Raw genomic sequence first — 19,935 nt, forward strand, 5'->3', positions numbered from 1 at the left:
TAGGCATTTCTAAACCTGTGCTGCTCATAGTACTCTAATCACTCATTAACTCATGCATACTAAACATAGCTAAAGTAATAGTTAATGGTATAAGTTAATAAGTGAAATGAAAGTTAATGGTATAAAATTTAGGTAAGATTTCCATGTGTGACTACTTAGAAAAAAATAATTTACCATGTTATCACAACCATAGAAAACAGAGCCTCAGGAGATTGCGGACCTTGCTATGGTCCCAAGTCTTACTGAGAAAGAAAGAAGCCCGGATAGGGATCTGCTGACTGCAAAGTCTACACTCTCCAATAGACCATGTAGCCTCCTAAAGTTTTTTCTTCACTAGAATCTGTAAGCTTATGCTTAATAGATAAAATAAGACCATGTCATCATTTGGAGTTAGAACTGGTGCTTTCTAATAACTTACGGAATGAGAAAGGGTGTAAAGAAAAAGTGTTACTAGCTGGTTAACTCTAGGATCAAATTATAAGTTGCAGGCTTTTTTTTTTTTTCAGCAGTATTCAATGTAATGTAACAATTAAAGTCTGGCAAAATGAAACATCACTCCTTCATTCTACTTCTTGTCATCCTCTCCACCCCCACCACACACATACCTGTTTGGCCTAAATATAAAGTGGTCTCAAAAAAACTAACCATGGCCGGGCATGGTGGCTCATGCCTGTAATTCCAGCACTTTGGGAGGCCTAGGTGGGTGGATTACCTGAGGTCAGGAGATTGAGACCAGCCTGGCCAACACGGTGACACCCCATCTCTACTAAAAATACAAAAATTAGCCGGGCATGGTGGTGGGAGTCTGTAATCCCAGCTACTCAGGAGGCTGAGGCAGAATTGCTTGAACCTGGGAGGCGGAGGTTGCAGTGAGCTGAGATCACATCATTGCACTCCAGCCTGGTCAATGAGAGTGAAACTCCATCTCAAAAAAAAACAACCATTACTTTCTTGGATAATGTTTTCAAAATGATGGGTTGCAGTAAAAATATTTTTTAATGAAACAATAGAAACTCAGTCACATAGAGATGAGTTATATGTACTCACATTGTAAAATATTAGTATGTCAATATGAGTGATGGTTTAAAAAGGTAATAAAACACTTTTAGGGTAAACAGCACTGTAGCTAGAACCACAAGACCAAGGGCACAGTCTAACTCATGATATCAATGGACTCATTCAATTTGAGCCATGCTTTCAGCCAGTGTAAATGAAAGTATACCTACTCCTGCATCTCGGTCATTCTTACCTGGGCAAAGGTTTTATATCGGTGTAACCAAAACGGCTATACTTTTTTCCTCAAAAAAAAAAAAAAAAAAAGTTTATTTTGGAGTGAGAACATGTCATACTACTTTTAAATCTTGGCACATTGAAGGTAAGTAGTCTTGGTACAGGATACAATCAAATCATGATACACTTCAGTGATTTTATACTGAGTCACACACTTCATATAAAGGCACACTATTAAATAAAAAAATAAGTGTTAAGTTCTTGAGCTTTTAAATTAGAATTTTATAAAGTGCTTTTCATAAAGTCTTATATATTATAGTAATTAAGTGGATATAATTCCCTTAACAAAGGCACCTTGAAAAGTTATTGGCACATGAGATTTTGTCTGGTCTTTTTTTTTCTTAATTTCAAAGTCTCTTCACATGTCTTCTCTTCCACTTTAAGTTTTCCTTAACAATTCATCATATGAATAGCCAGCCCTTTTAGAGAATAAGGTCAATTTTTTTTTTTTTTTTTTGAGATGGAGTCTTGCTCTGTTGCCCAGGCTGGAGTGTAATGGCGTGATCTTGGCTCACTGCAGCCTCCGCCTCCTGGGTTCAAGCAATTCTCCTGCCTCAGCCTCCCGAGTAGCTGGGATTACAGGTGTGCACAGCCACACCTGGCTAATTTTTGTATTTTTTTAGTAGAGACGGTTTCACCATGTTAGCAAGATGGTCTTGATGTGACCTCATGATCCACCCGCCTTGGCCTCCCAAAGTCCTGGGATTACAGGCGTGAGCCACCATACCCAGCAGAGAATAAGGTGAAGTTTAAATTGGCACTGTAAAGGTCAATTTTCAGGCAGTCTTAGAGTTTAGCAGTTTCTCTAGTGTATAAACTGATTCTTAACGATTTAAAGAAAGTTATATTCAAGTGGCAAATTTGGAGGCAATAGGCTACTTTGGAGTCCATGATATGAAACAGCGTTTTAAATACATGTTTTATCTTCAGGGTTTTCAGCTGTTTTCTCAGGACCATCTGGATATAAGTTGATAGCTGTCACAGGTATGACATCCACTTTATCCAACTGAAGAATTCCTCTGAAATAGAAAGTGATTACTATCAAAATTAAATGTTTCCTCTGCCTGTAGTTAGATAGTGAGAAAAGGCTACTTCAAGGTTATAATATATACCTAAGGTTAGGTGCTTTTGCTGCATTCTACTTAAAAATTCATAGTGGTTGTACAAACTCTGAGCCCAAAGTCACTTCAACTAAACTGGCTGAAAGAATAGAAAGGCATCGAGGAAGTTCATTATTTCCTATTTTAGGGAAGAATAGGGTAAGTATAGATCTCCAAGACAGAGTTAGGTTCCTAGATACACCCAGGTTGAGCAAAAAGCCTAAGCCTAAGCCCCTTTCTAAACAATACTCACCACTAGAACACAACCTTAGGTCTTTAGATAGTGTTGCTCTTTTTGTTACTTAAAATCTCTGACCAGAGAGTACGTCTTTGGATTGAATCTAGGACCCTATATTGGAAATTTGGTGTTATTCTAATAAGAACACCAACAGAGGTTAGTTGTTTATAGAACCAAACAGATTCTAAAGTTCACAGGGGAGTAACTGCAAGAATAGCCATAAGATTTTTTTTAAAAGAACAATGGGGAGAAGACAAAGTTGCCTTAACTAGTTCTCTTTATTAAAACATGATAGTAGGCCAGGTGGAGGGACTCATACCTATAATCCTAGCATTGTGGGAGGCCGAGGTGGGCAGATGGATCACTTGAGCCCAGAAGTTCGAGATCAGCCTGGGCAACATGGCAAAACCCCATCTCTACTAAAAACAGAAAAAATTAGCTGGGCGTGGTGGTGCACACCTGCAGTCCCAGCTATTGAGGAGGCTGAGGTAGGAGGATCACTTGAACCCAGGAGGTGGAGGCTGCAGTGAGCCGAGATCGTGCCACTGCACTGCAGCCTGGGTAACAAAACTTAGCCCCTGTCTCAAAAACAAAAACAAAACATGAGAATAAAAGTGTGCTACTGGCACAGGAATAGACAAATCACTGGGACAGAAAAGAGTCCAGAAAAAGACTAACATATATGGAAATTTAGTTTATAATAAAGTAACATTCTAAGTCAATGAGAAATTACTAATGGAAAAATGGCCGCTGTTTGGGAAATAAAATGAGAACTCTAGCTTTAAAAGTATACAGAAAAGTAATGCTAAAAAATAAATTTTGGCCGGGCGCAGTGGCTCACGCCTGTAATCCCAACACTTCGGGAAGCCAAGGCGGGCAGATCACTGAGTCCGGGAGTTCGAGGCCAGCCTGGCCAATATGGCGAAACCCTGTCTCTACTAAAAATACATAAATTAGCCGGCCGTGGTGGTGCGCACCTGTAATCCCAGCTACTTGGGAGGCTGAGGCAGAAGAATCACTTGAACCCGGGAAGCGGAGGCTGCAGTGAGCAAAGATTGTGCCACTGCACTCTAGCCTGGGCAACAGAGTGAGACTCTGTCTCAAAAAATAGAAATAAAGGCCGGGCGCGGTGGCTCAAGCCTGTAATCCCACCACTTTGGGAGGCTGAGATGGGTGGATCACGAGGTCAGGAGATCGAGACCATCCTGGTCTACACCGGGAAACCCCGTCTCTACTAAAAAATACAAAAAACTAGCTGGGCGTGGTGGCGGGCACCTGTAGTCCCAGCTACTCGGGAGGCTGAGGCAGGAGAATGGCGTAAACCCGGGAGGCGGAGCTTGCAGTGAGCCGAGATCGCGCCACTGCATTCCAGCCTGGGTGACAGAGCGAGACTCCGTCTCAAAAAAAAAAAAAAAAAAAGAAATAAATAAATTAATTAATTTTAAGAAAATATAATGGCTAGGCACAGTGGTTCATGCCCTTAGTAATCCCAGCACCTTTGGAGTGGGCCTACTGCTTGGGCCCAAGGAGTTCAGCCTGAGCAACATAGTGAGACCCTGTCTCTACACAAAATAAAGTTAAAAAAAAAAATGGCTGGGCACAGAGGCTTAGGCTGGGCATGGTGGCTCACACATGCAATCCCAGCACTTTGGGAGGGAAGGCAGGTGGACCGCTTGAGGTCAGGAGTTCGAGACCAGCCTGGCCAACATGGTGAAACCCATCTCTACTAAAAATACAAAAATTGGCCAGGCATGGTGGCAGGCGTCTGTTATCTCAAGCTATTCAGGAGGCTGAGGCATGAGAATTGCTTGAAACCAGGAGGTGGAGGTTGCAGCAAGCCAAGACCACACCACTGCACTCCAGCCTGGGCAACAGAGCAAGACTCTGTCTCAACAACAACAAAAATTAGCCAGGCATGGTGGCAAGTGCCTGTAGTCCCAGCTACTTGGGTGGCTGAGGCAGGAGGATCGCTTGAACCCAGGAGGTCAAGGCTGCAGTGGACCTTGATAGCACTGCCACTGTACTCCAGCCTCCGCAACAGAACAAAACCCTGTCTTTAAAAAACAAAAAACAAACAAAAAAAGCCTCATAATTTTAAGATAGGAAAGTCTGGCCTACTTAGTAGGCAAAATAAAAACCCTAGATGCCATAAATAACATGAATTGCTTAGACTTCGAATTTAAAGCTTTTGTATGATATGAGATACCATAAATGAGCAAAACACAAATGATAGGCTGGGATTAATGAAAAAAATCTGTAATGTGCATTATATATGTATAATAGACAAAAGAGCTCTTCTATAATAATAGTTACAAAATGCAACACAATTGAAAAACGTTCAAAGGCTCGAAGTAAGCAAGTCATGAGAGAATCATATATAGCCAATTATCACAAAGATGTTGAACCCACCCAGACCTAAACTAGCAAAGATGCTAGTAAGATGAAAATGCAAATTAAGATGAATTATATTTTTAGTAGCAAAACCAAAAAAGATTATCATCAGGTTGTAAGGAGTTAATTACTTGTGACCCAGTAATTTTGCTTTTAGGAATCTATTGTACATAAATACACATGTGTAAAGAAATATATGTGCGGCCGGGCGCGGTGGCTCAAGCCTGTAATCCCAGCACTTTGGGAGGCCGAGACGGGCGGATCACGAGGTCAGGAGATCGAGACCATCCTAGCTAACATGGTGAAACCCCGTCTCTACTAAAAAATACAAAAAACTAGCCGGGCGACATAGCGGGCGCCTGTAGTCCCAGCTGCTTGGGAGGCTGAGGCAGGAGAATGGCGTAAACCCAGGAGGCGGAGCTTGCAGTGAGCTGAGACCCGGCCACTGCACTCCAGCCTGGGCGGCAGAGTGAGACTCCGTCTCAAAAAAAAAAAAAAATATATATATATATATATATATATGTGCAAGAATATACTAGAACATTACTGGGATTAACATGAAATTGGAAATTACCTAAATGTTAGAGGAATGGTTATGTTAAGGTATATCTATACTGTGGAACACCCGTGATATTGTGATGTGTAAGTTCCTCTGGCTTCCTGGATAGCTCCTAAAGCCCTTAAATCTCCAAAGTGGTAAGTGTCTTTTGGATGCTAATGATGACTGATGGTGGGGGTGGGGGGAGATCCTGGATAGCCTCAACAGGGGTGCTGGTTGCCAGGGGTATCAATCATGAGATCAGTCCCATCCCCCAACCTTGAGGAAGGGAATGGGGTACTGAAGGTTGAGTTGATCACCAGTGACCAATGATGCAATCAATCATGCCTGTGTGATGAAACCTGCCAAAAAAAAAACCCCAAAAGGACTAGGTTTGGAGAGCTTCTGGATATCTGAACACACAGAGGTATGGGGCCTGGATAGAGGTGCACCTAGGGAGGGCAGGGAAGCTCTGAACCCCTCTCTCCCTTCCCATATCCTGCCCTATGCACTTCTTCCATCTGCCTGTTCATGTTTCCTTTGTAATAAACTAGTAAGTGGAAGTATTTCCCTGAGATCTGTGAGCCGCCCCAAAGACGTCCCAAGCAAATTAAGCAAACCCAAAGAGGAGGTCATGGGAACCTCTTTAACCCAGCTGGTCAGAATCACACGTAACAATCTGGGGCTTACAACTGGCATCTGAAGCCCTTAGCCCGTGGGAATCTGACGCTATGTCCAGGTGGAAAGTATCAGAACTGAAAGAATTACAGGACACCCAGCTGGCGTCCACTGGAGAATTGGTTATTGGTGGGGAAAAATCCCCACACACGTATTGGTGCCCAATGTGAAGTACTCCAGAATGTCAGAGTAGGAAAAAACCAAAGTATTTTTCCTATTTCCTTTAGAAATATGCAGCCATAAAAAGAATAGGTGAGCTATACATAATTATGACATGTCAGTTAAAAATAATATTAAGGGCTGGGCACATTTTTAATATTAAAAATAATATTGAGCCTGTAATCCCAGAACTTTGGGAAGCCAAGGTGGAAGGATTGCTTGACCCCAGGAGTTTGAGACCAGCCTGGGACAACCTGGCTCTACAAAATATAAATTTAAAAAATTAGCTGGGCATGGTGTCACACACCTTAGTCCTACCTATTCAGGAGGCTGAAGTGAGAGGATCACTTGAGTCTTGGGAGACTGAGGCTGCAGTGAGCTATGACTGAGCCACTGCACTCCAGCCTGGGTGTCAAGGTGAGACCTTGTCTCAAAAATAAGTAATAAAAAATAAAATGGAATTAAAATAACTAAGGGGACAAAAAAGAATATATGTAGTGATAAGAAAGATCTTAGGTCTATGGTTTCCAAACTGCACTGAGGTCTCTGGGTTGGTGAGCACATTCACGGCGGCACCACAGAATATTATAAATTTTCAAGAGACTTCATGTGTAATATTAGTTTGAGGTTACTTCATGGTTTTAACATTAGATTGCAAACATTCAGTGAAGTCAGTCTTTCCAAAGCTGGGTTTTGGTGGTGCTAGATTTGGAAAGTTTTTCCCCTCCAAACCTCATGTTAAAATTTAATCCCCTATGTTGGAGGTGTGGACTAATAGGAAGTGTTTGGGCCATGGTGACAGATCCCTCATGAACAGATGATGCCCTCTCTGGAGGGGAAGGGAATGAGTTCTCATTGTTCATTACCTGGAGAGCTGGCTGTTAAAAAGAGCCTGACACCTCCCTGCTGTTCCTCTTGCTTCCTTTCTAGACATGTGATCTCTGCACATGCTGCTCCCCTTTGCCTTGCGCTGCTGCTGAGTGGAAGCAGCCTGAGGACCTCACCAGAACCCCAGCTGATGGCAGCACCATGCTTCTTGTACAGCCTACATGGTTCTTGTAGAACCATGAGCTAAATATATAAACCTCTTTTCTATATAAAGTAACCAGCCCAGGTATTACTTTATAAGCAACACAAAGTGGATAACACAGTGGTTACTATGATAAAAAGCAAATACTGTACAAAACTAACACTGAACAAGAAATGAGGATGTCAGTTTCCAGCTGATGCCAAGATATGAGGTATTGTGTAGTGCTCTATAGGCACTCACATCCTATCAGTACTTCTTAAATTAGTAATTTAAGAACAAAATTGCCAGGCGCTGTGGCTCATGCCTGTAATCCCAGCACTTTGGGAGGCTAAGGCAGACGGATTACGAGGTCAGGAGATCGAGACCATCCTGGCTAACATGGTGAAACCTCGTCTCTATTTAAAATACAAAAAATTAGCTGGGCATGGTGGCGGGCGCCTGTAGTCCCAGCTACTCAGGAGGCTGAGGCAGGAGAATGGCATGAACCCAGGAGGCAGAGCTTGCAGTGAGCTGAGATTGTGCCACTGCACTCCAGCCTGGGCAACAGAGTGAGACTCTGTCTCAAAAAAAAAAAAAAAAAAAAAAAATTTAAAATCTTTAAATTTGTCTTTTGGCCTAAGTATAGGGGCATTAAAAAAAATTACTGGCACACTAAGGGTACTGTAAACCAAGAAAGTTTGGGAAACCTCTGTCTTAAGTGAAAAATGCAATGCAGAACAATTAACAATCTGAGTTGATAAACAATTATGACTATCTAGTATACATTTACATTAGTACATAGAATTTGGATTAAAAATGTCAACTCAAACAGTTGACAATGACTACCTCTAGGTAGAAGAATAAGAATTGAAGAACAGAGAAGAGATATTTCAGTTCATTGCTCTCTATAGTTCTCTATTAAATCCTTTTCTACCAGGAAGTATCTGCAGGACACCTGCAAATTTGGTTTTTCATTTTATATTGCATCTGTTCCTGCAGAGAAACCCATAACAAAACAATGGCAAAAGAAAAAGAAAAACATTACAACACCATTTTCTATGCAGGTATACATAATAAAGTTCGAAAAAAGTTTGGAACTTCCTGGCAGCCAAAGGGGGAAAAAAATCTATTAAATTATAGAATTTTTATTACAGGTCAAGCATCCCTAATCCCAAATCCAAAATGCTCCAAAATCCAAAACTTTTTTGAGTGCCAACATGATACTTAAAGAAAATGCTTGGCCAGGCACAGTGGTTCACACCTGTAATGCTAGCACTTTGGGAGGCCAAGGAGGGAGGACGGCATGAGGCCAAGAGTTCAAGACCAAACTGGCCAACATAGTGAGACCCCGTCTCTCTCTCTCTCTCTCTACATATATACATACACACCCACACACATGTATATATAAATATATAAAATATATACAAGTATTTTATATATATATTTCCATATATGCAAAGGAAATGCTCCCAAGAGCATTTTGGATTTTAGATTGAGGATGCTCAACCAGTAAGTATAACGCAAATATTCAAAAATCCAAAAAAATCTGAAATCTGAAACACTTTTGGTTCTAAGCATTTTGGATAAGGATACTTCTGTATCAGAAAGGAATGGGAATGCCAATTCTTCAGTGGAAACATAAACTAAGAGGTGGGAGGGGCAACTAATATTTCTTTACTCTGCAGGTGCTTTGCTTGCTTCATGACTTTGATTTTCAACAATCCTTCAAGTGAGGCATTAGTTCATCATTACACCTGAAGAAGTTGGAGGTTCAGAAAGTAAATGTTCAAATTAGGTCTTCTTTTCCAAAAATCCTGTTATGTAACAGTATAATGCAATGTAGCTAAGCCAAGAACTGTGGTCATCTGCATTGAGATTTGCTTCTGTTAAGATCATTAAAATGACTAATGGGCCAGGCGGGGTGGCTCACGCCTGCAATCCCAGCACTTTGGGAGGCCGGGGCGGGTTGGGAATTGAAGACCAGCTGGGCCAACATGGCGAAACCCCGTCTCTACTAAAAATACAAAAATTAGCCAAGCAAGGTAGTGCATGCCTGTAATCCCAGCTACTCGGGAGGCCGAGGCAGGAGAATCGCTTGAACCCAGGAGGTGGATGATGCAGTGAGCCAAGATCGCATCATTGTACTCCAGCCTGGGTGATGGAGCAACACTCCAACTCAATAAATAAACAAATTAATTAAATAAATAAAATGACTGACTTGGGAAAATACAATAATTCATTTAAAATTTTATTATAAAATAATTTTTGACTAAAAAATACACAAAAGGAGGTCAAAGTCAGTCTCTCCACCTCTGCTCTCATTCCCATTCATTAAAGATAACTTATTTTCTCATTCCAGAAATTTTCTATGCATTTATATACACATAATACTTTTGTTTTACCTAAATGTGATCACACTGCTTTGCCATATTTCCCCCCACATAATAGATTTTGGACTTATTCAGCCAGAGAAAATCTCATTAGCCCTCACTGACAAACAGTTAAGAGGGTTTTTGTATTTTTAGTAGAGACAGGGTTTCACCGTGTTAGCCAGGATGGTCTCGATCTCCTGACCTTGTGATCCACCCGCCTCGGCCTCCCAAAGTGTTGGGATTACAGGCGTGAGCCACCACGCCCGGCCTTTTTTTTTTTTTTTTAGTAGAGATGGGGTTTCACCATGTTGGCCAGGATGGTCTCGAGCTCTTGACCTCATGATCCACCTGCCTGGGACTCCCAAAGTGCTGGGATTACAGGCATGAGCCACCATACCCAGCCTATTTTGCTTTTATTTTCTATTACAAACAATGCTGCAATGAGTATCCTGCTTGTCTACTGAAATTAACGACATTTTAAACTGATACTCTGGGGTTGAAAATACATCATGAAGTCCTCTGGTTTTGTTCACCTCTGATCATACACTTGCATTTTCCATTACACATATTTGTTTTCTTCCTCCGCTACTAGATTTTAAGTTCTTAGCGGAGTTTGTCTTACTCACATCTGAATCTCTAAGAATGTCCTGATTCCAATAGCTATTCAATAAATGTGTTTCAATTTTGCTAATGTTGGAAGATGGGCTAGAAAAACAGTAGGTGTTATTTTCCCTCCCATTTGTCCTACCCTCTCTAATTTTTATATTTTCTACTTTAAAACATAGCAAACATGTCTCACTTTTTAATCATTAAAAATACTAACATTTCAAAAATAAGAAATACTTACTTGTATTCAGAAACTGGGAAAAGCACCTTTAAGATGGTTATTAGCACAGCTGCTCCTGTAATTCCAACCACCATGATGTTCAAAAACTGAAAGAATACTGGGAAAACACTGCTCCAGAACCTACACAGATCTTTTCTAAACTTTTCCATCCACTGACACATTACCTGAAAAAGGAGTTTTGATTAGATATGCAAGTTGCATCGATCTCTAAGAATAAACTTTAAATTTTTTAATGTTTTAGCTTTGGGATGATGAAAATATTCTATATTTTGATTGTGCTGGTAGTTACATGGGTGACTACATTTGTCAAAACTAATTGTATATTTTAAATGGTGCATTTTATTTTAGAATGTACCTCAATAAAGTTACTTACAATTTTAAAAATTATGTTCTAACAATACAAGCACAGAAATGTTAATAGCCTGCAAAATTATTTATATTATTTTCTAACTACAAATCAAATGAAAATAATTGCTAATTGACAAGAGATTCGTTAGGCTAGTCCATTATAAACGAAATGGAGCAGAGTCAACTATCTGTTTCCAGTACCCAGAGCACAAGAGAAGGAAGAGAAAGACAAACATATTAATAGCTTTTAGAACAGATGGGAAGTTCACTGTGTACAAAATATGTTTCTATACTTTAAGAGTGAGAGAAGAACCTAAGATGGGCACTCATGGCATGGGCTATGAAGACAGTCTGCTCTGGGCCTGACCTGCCAAGGGAGGTTAGGTAGACACCGGGTAAAGGTGCTACAGTCCACACTGCTAAAGTGACCCCAAATATGCAATCCTGACCTTCAGTGAGAACTACTACTCCTTTAAGACCAACCATAGACCCTGCTCATTTAAAATGAATTTTGGGTAGGGGCCTACTTAATACACAGAGAGATATCAGGATGCTCTCTGAACCCATGAATATATTCCTAGTAAGCAGTATAAATGTCACAGGTAACATTCGAGAAATTAGTAGGTGCCAATGCATATTTATATGTAGTACCCAACTTATTTAATCCTTATAACAACTTCATGAGATATTACTTTACACTACTATTCAGATTAAGTGGGTGCCCCACTGCACAGATAAAGAAACTGAGGTTAGAGAGATTAAGCATTTGTTCAAGGACGGCACGGCGGCTCACGCCTATAATCGCAGCACTTTGGGAGGCCAAGGTGGGTGGATCACTTGAGGTCAGGAGTTTGAGACCAGCCTGGCCAACATGGTGAAACTCTGTCTCTACTAAAAATACAAAAATTAGCCAGGCATGGTGGCACGCGCCTGTAATCCCAGCTACTTGGGAGGCTGAGGCAGGAGAATCACTTGAACCCAGGAGGTGGAAGATTAAGCTGAGATCACACCACTGCACTCCAGCCTAAGTGACAGAGCGAGACTCCATCTCAAAGAAAAAAAAAAATTTGTTCAACTCACACAACTAGTCAGCGGCAGAACCAGGTTTCAAGCCTGGGCAGGCTGACTCCAGGAAGTACATTCTCAACCACCTGAGCTGAATCACTGGGCAAGATCCTGAGGGCACAATGCACATGTGTGTATGCAAGGTAGCAGGTGCAGAATAAACACAGAAATCTGGATATGAGAAAGAACTGTGGAATTGATCATTCCAACCACATGAAATCCAGCACCTTGATAATCATGATCTGACTACAATATTATTAAACAAAGCTTGAAGAGGAAAATAGGAATACCTAAAAATATCACATTAAGACCAAGATGAGTCCCTTATCACCAATATTCCATGGTTCCATCATCATAATTTCCACTCCATTTTAAATGCTAGATCAATCTTCTTCATCATAACCATGAATGCTTATGATAACACCAAATAAATACAACATCAAATACTTGATTTACCTTATATGAAGATGGAGGCTCTGCTCTGAGAGGAGTTTCAGGTAACTTGCCAGGTAAAACATCTTCATCTACAGTGGTCTCTACATTCCTGATAAGATACTGGCTGGTGGTCTGCAGTGAACTAACGGTTTCTACCCAGGAGAAAGAGCAACATTAGCAAAATGCTGTTGTCTTATCCTACTAGACCTAAGATTACTAAACTAATAGCATTTAGGATAGTGAGAACACATATTTTACCATGGGAGAAAAAATTAACATATCCAGGCCGGGTGCGGTGGCTCAAGCCTGTAATGTAATCCCAGCACTTTGGGAGGCCGAGATGGGTGGATCACGAGGTCAGAAGATCAAGGCCATCCTGGCTAACACGGTGAAACCCCATCTCTACTAAAAAATACAAAAAAACTAGCTGGGCGAGGTGGCGGGTGCCTGTAGTCCCAGCTACTCGGGAGACTGAGGCAGGAGAATGGTGTGAACCCGGGACGCGGAGCTTGCAGTGAGCCGAGATCCGGCCACTGCACTCCAGCCTGGGCGACAGCGCGAGACTCCGTCTCAAAAAAAAAAGAAAAAAAAAAAAATTAACATATCCGAATGTTCACTGATTTAAATGCCAGAAGAGAGCTATAAACAAAGACACGTAAAAGGAGCTAAAGCAGTTATGATTCTCTCACATAGAAAGCCAAAATTTTATAAGTTCTATGTTTCTGTGAAAAAAGGAATAGTTCTTCATCTGAACGAACCTTTACTATAGTCTTATTACATATTTTGTGATCAGTACCCAGAGTAAGAGTGAATAATTACTGAAAAATGTCACTATGCAAACAGCACTGATCACATTCTACTAAGGCTCAAAATAGAGTCCTAAAATTCTTAAATGGACATATGAAGCAACATGTTATAAAGCATTTTTTAAAGAAGCTCATTTCCAAACATATTAACTATTAATTAAAGATCAATAGCAACTTTTGCAAATAGTGTAAAAAATAACAAAGTTCAAGAGTATATATAAAGCTACCAACTAAATAAACAATCTCCTTAATACTTTAAATAATGGTCTTTTAAGTTACCTTTTTTGGAGAGGTTAGGAAGGGTAAATAAAATGTCACTGTCTCGAGAAATAGAGTAGAGCATGCTTTCTTCCAAAGGGAGGGTATAATTTGAATGTCGGAGTATTCCCCGGTTCTTAACTAAAATATCAATTTCAGTGACATCCTTTTGTTGAACCTGTGAAAGAAAATATAATTATTCTTTATTTTAAATAGTGGCACAGCCCCATAAAAATTTAAAAGCAAATTTTCCTCCCAGATTTATATAACTAAAACATGTGTCCTATTCAGATAATTATTCTTTTTTTTTTTTGAGACGGAGTTTCGCGCTTGGTGTGCCCAGGCTGGAGTGCAATGGTGCGATCTCAGCTCACAGCAACCTTCGCCTTCTGGGTTCAAGCGATTCGCCTGCCTCAGCCTCCCGAGTAGCTAGGATTACAGGCATGCACCACCACGCCTGGCTAACTTTGTATTTTTAGTAGAGACGGGGTTTCTCCATGTTGGTCAGGCTGGTCTCGAACTCCCGACCTCAGGTGATTCACCTGCCTTGGCCTCCCAAAGTGCTGGGATTACAGGCGTGAGCCACTGTGCCCAGCCGACAATTACTCTTTATTTCCCCATACTCCCACTTTGGGGCACTTAACTTGCAACTTTAATAATATTCCTGTCTGCTTTAACACTTACTATTATAAGCTTAAATCTAGATTCTACTTCATTTACACACAGAGACTTCATTTACCATAGAGGAAATGGTAGCAGAACTATGAGCCAAATTGAATCTCTTTGCTTACTTTCTATTTAATAATGTCCATACATTTTAAAGTGATATAAACATGTGTGAATATGGGAAATTTTAAAAATACATTACAAATGCTAAAATAAATATACAAAAATTGTAAATAATTGGATATAGGCAACATTAGGCACCTTCCTTATCAAGTCAGAAACAAAATAACTGAACACATGCATAATACCTAGCAGAAATCTAAATCTTTATAATTTAATTCCCAATTAATAAACATACTATCTTACTTGTTTTCCATCAATCTCTACTACCTCTTCTTGAATGACAATTAGCTGCAAACTGGAACCAGATGTCATAGGCCACTCATGAACTAAAATCCTTACACTGACAATTCCAAAATATTCTTTCTCCTCCAAATTTTCAAGATTTTCATTCTTCACTATAAAAAAAAAAGTAGTGACAGCTTTGAACAAAAATTACCACCAAATTTGTTACTGAGTTTGATTATTTAGATGACATTTACATGGAACAAGACAGTTGTAAACCAATTTCTTTGGCTTTCTTCATCCCTGATCTCAATGCTGTTTCAGATTTATTAAAAACAAAGACAATCTGACAAATCTTTATGACTGCTTACACTCATTTGAAAGGGCAAAATATGTTGATCTTTAGACTTTGTATGAAATACCACACTAGCAACATCTTTCCTATTCTTTTTTTTTTTTTTTTGAGATGCAGTCTTGCCCTGTCGCCCAGGCTGGAGTGCAGTGGCGCCATCTCGGCTTACTGCAACCTTTGCCTCCTGGGTTCAAGGGATTCTCCTGCCTCAGCCTCCCGAGTAGCTGGTATCACAGGCTTGCACCACCATGCCCAGCTGATGTTTTGTATTTTTAGCAGATGGAGTTTCACCATATTGGCCAGACTGGTCTTGCTAACTCCTGACCTCAAGTGATTCACCCACCTTGGCCTCCCAAAGTGCTGGGATTATAGGCGTGAACCACCGTGCCCGGCCCATCTTTCCTATTCTTTTACACAAGTTGGCAATGAGGAACCAACAAGGCATAACTATAAAGCCAGCCAGAAGATACAGTCAATCCCATGTTTTAACACAATAAGCACATATATTCATCCATTCATGTATCCACAAAATCCTGTGAGAAAAGATGCCCAAGCAGTAAGAACATTAAGTTCTTTTCTCAATCCTTTCCCCTATAAGTGACTCATTACTATTAGAGAAAGCAGGTATGGGGAAAGAGAGTCGGGGAGGTCTGTCATTTTTCTCTGGTAATGGATAATGGGGTAGGACTAGCTATTGTCCATGTTCTTCTCTAGCTAGGAAACCCCTATTCCTGCTCCAGTAGAAATGGGGTGTAGTACCTGCAACTGGTTTATAGAGCCAATGGTTACTCTATTAAGGTAGAAGTTCTATCGAAAAAGATAAAGCAACATACACCAATGCACCTGCCACAGATGGAGCATTTTGTTTCTATCCCTCAAATAATCTGAAGATTATTTGCCAAACAGGAACCCAGATGTACAATCTGAATGCACACCCAGCTGTTTAATCTGATTCTGTGCTTCTATAGGGCTACTTCCTTTGTCTGGAATATCTCAATACCTAGTTCATTAACTACTTACTATTATAAGATGTACCTACCTGTTCTCCCCTGCTTTAGTCCCCCCTCCAAACCATTCAGACAACAGTGCCAGGCTCATCTCACTGTGACGTGGTTTTCAGTCCACAGCCTTCTGCTCATGCACCTTTAGTGGCACTTCTGTGAGGTTCCCAGTCCTCTAACTGGTCCTCCTCAGGCTCCTCATGTGGCCCCTCGCTGCTCCTCTCTCTAGTGTGCCTGCCTAATCCTTCATGCCCTTTGAAAGGCACCACTGCCAAAGGTACCCCCTCTCTCATGGTCCATCCCCACGTTTCAGCTGACCATTACACCTGTGGGTCTGCCTCGTAAAACAGCAGATGCTGTGTCACCATGTCCGTAAGCCCAAAGACCAGGGTACAGGAGACTCAATGGGTGAGAAAATGCAGTCATATAAATACACCCAAGTGGCAATTCTTCAGCCTGCAAATTTGGTGCCTGATATAGTTTGGATGTTTCCCACAAATCTCATGTCGAGATGTAATTCCCAATGTTGGAGGTGGGGCCTGGCGGGAGGTGTTTGGGCCATGGGGGCAGATCCCTCATGGCTTGGGGTTACAGCACCCCCCTGCCACTCTCACTCTCTCTTGCTCCTGCTCTGCCACGTGAGACACTGGCTCCCCCTTTGCCTTCCACCATGAGTAAAAGCTTCCTGAGGCCTCCTTAGAAGCTGAGCAGATTCTGCGGCCATGCTTCCTGTACAGCCTGTAGAACCATGAGCCAATTAAACCTCTTTTCTTTATAAATTACCCAGTCTCAGGTATTTCTTTATAGCAATGTGAGAAGAGTCTCATACAGTACCTCTAATACAGAGTAAAATTAAATAAAAAACAACAAAGCCCTTGATATTCTGACTTCCTTACTGTGGTAGGGCAGCTTTCAAAAATGCCTCTCAATGACCCTTGCCTCTAAGGAGTCAGACATTTCTGCAATTCCTTCCTCAAGTGGGCTGGACCTAGTGACTAGTCAGTCAGTTACCTCTCTATCTATGCATGAATGAGACAGTCTTTTTTTTTCTTTTTTTTTTTTTTTTGTTCTTTTGAAAGAGACAACCTTGCTATCTTGCCTAGGCTGGTCTTGAACTCCTGGCCTCAAGTGATCCTACAGCCTTAGCCTCCCGAATAGCTGGGATTACAGGCACGAGCCATTACACACAGCCTAGTGACTTGTTTCTAACAAACAGAGCGTAGCACAAGTGATGGAATGTTACTGCCACAATTAGATTATTAAAGACTGTGACTTCTGTCTTGCTAGAACTCTTTTTCTTACTGGCAGTCTCTCTTGTCCTCTCAATGATGAAGCTAATTTGCCACGTTGTGAGATGCTCTATGGGGAGTTTCATGTGACAACGAACTGAGGAAGGCCTTCGACCAACATCTGGTGAGGAACTGAGGCCTCTGTTCAAGAGTTCAGAAGGAACTGACTCCTGCCAACAACCACATGAAGGAGCTGGGAAGCAGATTTTTCCCAGATGAGCCCTGACGTGATGGCAGCCTTTTGAGAACCATAGGACCCTGCTAAGCCAAGCTCAGATTCTCGACCTACAGAAACTATGAAATAATAAATATTGTCTTAGGCCACTGATTTCTGGGTTAAACTGTTATGCAGCAATAAATAACAAATACACCAACTAAAGAAAAAGTTTCTTTAAAGAATTAAAGATTTGTTGTTGCTGCTGCATCTAATGTTTTGAAGATTCCTGTTGTCACTGGGTAAGATGAGCATTTACTTCAGTTATCATAGAAACAAACTCAGTGCAATGACTGGGATGACTAAAATATGGCCGTAAGAGAGGAGAGAGGCTGCATTCCACATCCTGTTTCCAGTGAATACAACAACAAAAGAATTATTATTTCAATAGTACTAGCACTTACTTTCTTAGCTACCATAGATCAGCTTGTAGTACACCAACCTTCTTGCAATGAACCACTTGCAAAGAACCGCTAGAAGATGTAAAAAATACACACCCACATATACACACAAAACCTGTATCTGTCTAGAGGCATCAGAAGCTAAAGACGGCCAGCACTTGAAGGGCCAAGAAAAGAGCTCCCTGAGGTGAGCACAATATCCTATGTGACTTCTTCCCCCGAAGGCATTTGCCAACTCCCAAGCAGAACAGGTAGAGAGGTTGAAAAGCTGAGTAGAAAGCAATGACTAGGAGGCAAAAAAGCTTGACAAAGTGTCTGGCAGTCTCACTCAGCAGGGGAGAAAATAAAGTGTTTTAAGTGTTAAAACAAAAATGCTAAGCTATGCTTCTACAGCCAGCAAAAACAGCCTTCTAAAATGAAGGCAAAGAGATATTTTCAGACAAATGAAACCTCAGACCATTCACTGCTAACAAACCTGTACTGAAAGAAATACTAAAGGGAATTATTTAGGCCGAAGGAAAATGACAACGAGGGCACAATGCATGTGTGTGAGGGTAAGGGAGGAGTTGCAGAATGTACAGAGAAACAGGGATAGAAGAAATAATTTTAGAACTTGAAATTCCAACCAAATGATATAGAGGGGAGCACAGATAGGAATAAAGAGCAATGAAAAAGGTAACCATGATTAACATGAATACTGGACTGCATAAAACAATAACAATTATGTCACATGGGGTTTAAGAACACAAAGAGTTAAAATATATAATAACCCAAAGGCAAAAAGGAATAAATGGAATTTAAGTGTTCTAAGGTTCTTGCATTGTTTGGGAAGTGATAAAAATATAAATTTATTTATTTTCATTTTTTAAATTCATTTTTTGAGACAGGCTCTCACTTTGCCACCCAGGATGGACAACAGTGGTACAATCACAGCTCACTACAGCCTCTATTTCCTGAGCTCAAGGGATCCTTTCGCCTCAACCTCCTAAGTAGCTGGGAAAACAAGCCTACACCACCACACCGGGCTCATAGGTTTCCCTATGTTGCCCAGGCTGGTCTCGAACTCCCAGGCGGAAGTGATCCTCCAGCTCTGGCCTCTCAAAGGGCTGGGAATACAGCAATGAGCAACCATGCCCAGCCAAAAGTACTAATTTATTGATAGCAAGGGTAACCACTAAAAGAACAGTAAAATTATGTAAAACCAAGACAGAAGGGAACTATGATACCAAAAATAATTAACCTAGATGAAGGCAAAGGGGGAAGAAAAAGAAACACAGAACAGTTGGCACAAAGAGGAAACAGTTAAGAAGGAAGATTTAGATCCAAATGTATCAGTAATTTTATTAATGTAAATAAGTTAAAATCCCAACTAAAAGACAGACTGACAGAAACAACAAATGGGCCGGGCGCGCTTGCTCATGCCTGTAATCCCAGCACTTTGGGAGGTTGAGGTGGGTGGATCACCTGAGGTCAGGAGTTGGAGACCAGTCTTGACCAACATGGCGAAACCCCATCTCTACTAAAAATACAAAAATTAGCCAGACATGGTGGTGGGCACCTATAATCCCAGCTACTCGGGAGGCTGAGGCAGGAGAATCACTTGAACCCGGGAGGAGGAGGTTGCAGGGAGCCAAGATCGTGCCACTGTACTCCAGCCTGGGCAACAAGAGCAAAAACTCCATCTCAAAAAAAAAAAAACAAAAAACAATCCTATGTATATTCTTTGTATTTGCTATTTCATCCAAATAATATGGCATATTCCAATGCAACGTATCTGCTTACCTTTAAACAACTCAAAATTTTTATAGGTTAAAAAGAAAATGTTCTACTGACATAAGGGTAGAGTAAACTGAAAACTAGATAATCAGATAATTCATTTTCTTGGCTTCTGCTAGCTGATTTACTACCCTTATGCACTTTTTTTTTTTGAGCCAGGGTCTCACTCTGTTGCCCAGGCTGGAGTGCAATGGCGATCCTCCCACCTCTCAGGAGTAGCTGGGACTACAGGCACACACCACCACACCCAGCTAATTTTTGCATTTTTTGCAGAGACAAGGTTTTACCATGTTGCCCGGGCTGGTCTCCAACTCTGGGCTCAGGCAGTTCATCCACCTCAGCCTCCCAAAGTGCTAG

General features: G+C 41.0%; 1 protein-coding gene across 4 annotated transcripts in view; it reads right to left on the bottom strand.

Moving 5' to 3' along the window:
• The window catches only part of GINM1 (glycoprotein integral membrane 1), a 35,675-nt gene that overhangs the window by 7,422 nt on the left and 8,318 nt on the right, over positions 1–19,935 (bottom strand). Inside the window, exons 4-8 of one of the 4 annotated variants that reach the window (XM_033235103.1) lie at positions 14,567–14,718; positions 13,556–13,712; positions 12,492–12,622; positions 10,623–10,786; positions 1,492–2,309 (exon numbers count right to left, since the gene is read on the bottom strand). In XM_033235103.1, coding sequence (XP_033090994.1) covers positions 2,198–2,309; positions 10,623–10,786; positions 12,492–12,622; positions 13,556–13,712; positions 14,567–14,718 — 716 coding nt within the window. In that variant the 3' untranslated portion in view covers positions 1,492–2,197. Of the gene's footprint in view, positions 1–1,491; positions 2,310–5,598; positions 5,920–9,025; positions 9,158–10,622; positions 10,787–12,491; positions 12,623–13,555; positions 13,713–14,566; positions 14,719–19,935 lie in introns of those variants that run through there. The other 3 variants (XM_033235104.1, XM_033235105.1, XM_033235106.1) reach the window with 3 other exon arrangements.

Source organism: Trachypithecus francoisi, unplaced genomic scaffold (genome assembly GCF_009764315.1).
Source record: "Trachypithecus francoisi isolate TF-2019V2 unplaced genomic scaffold, Tfra_2.0 Lachesis_group15, whole genome shotgun sequence".
Lineage (NCBI taxonomy): Eukaryota > Metazoa > Chordata > Mammalia > Primates > Cercopithecidae > Trachypithecus > Trachypithecus francoisi.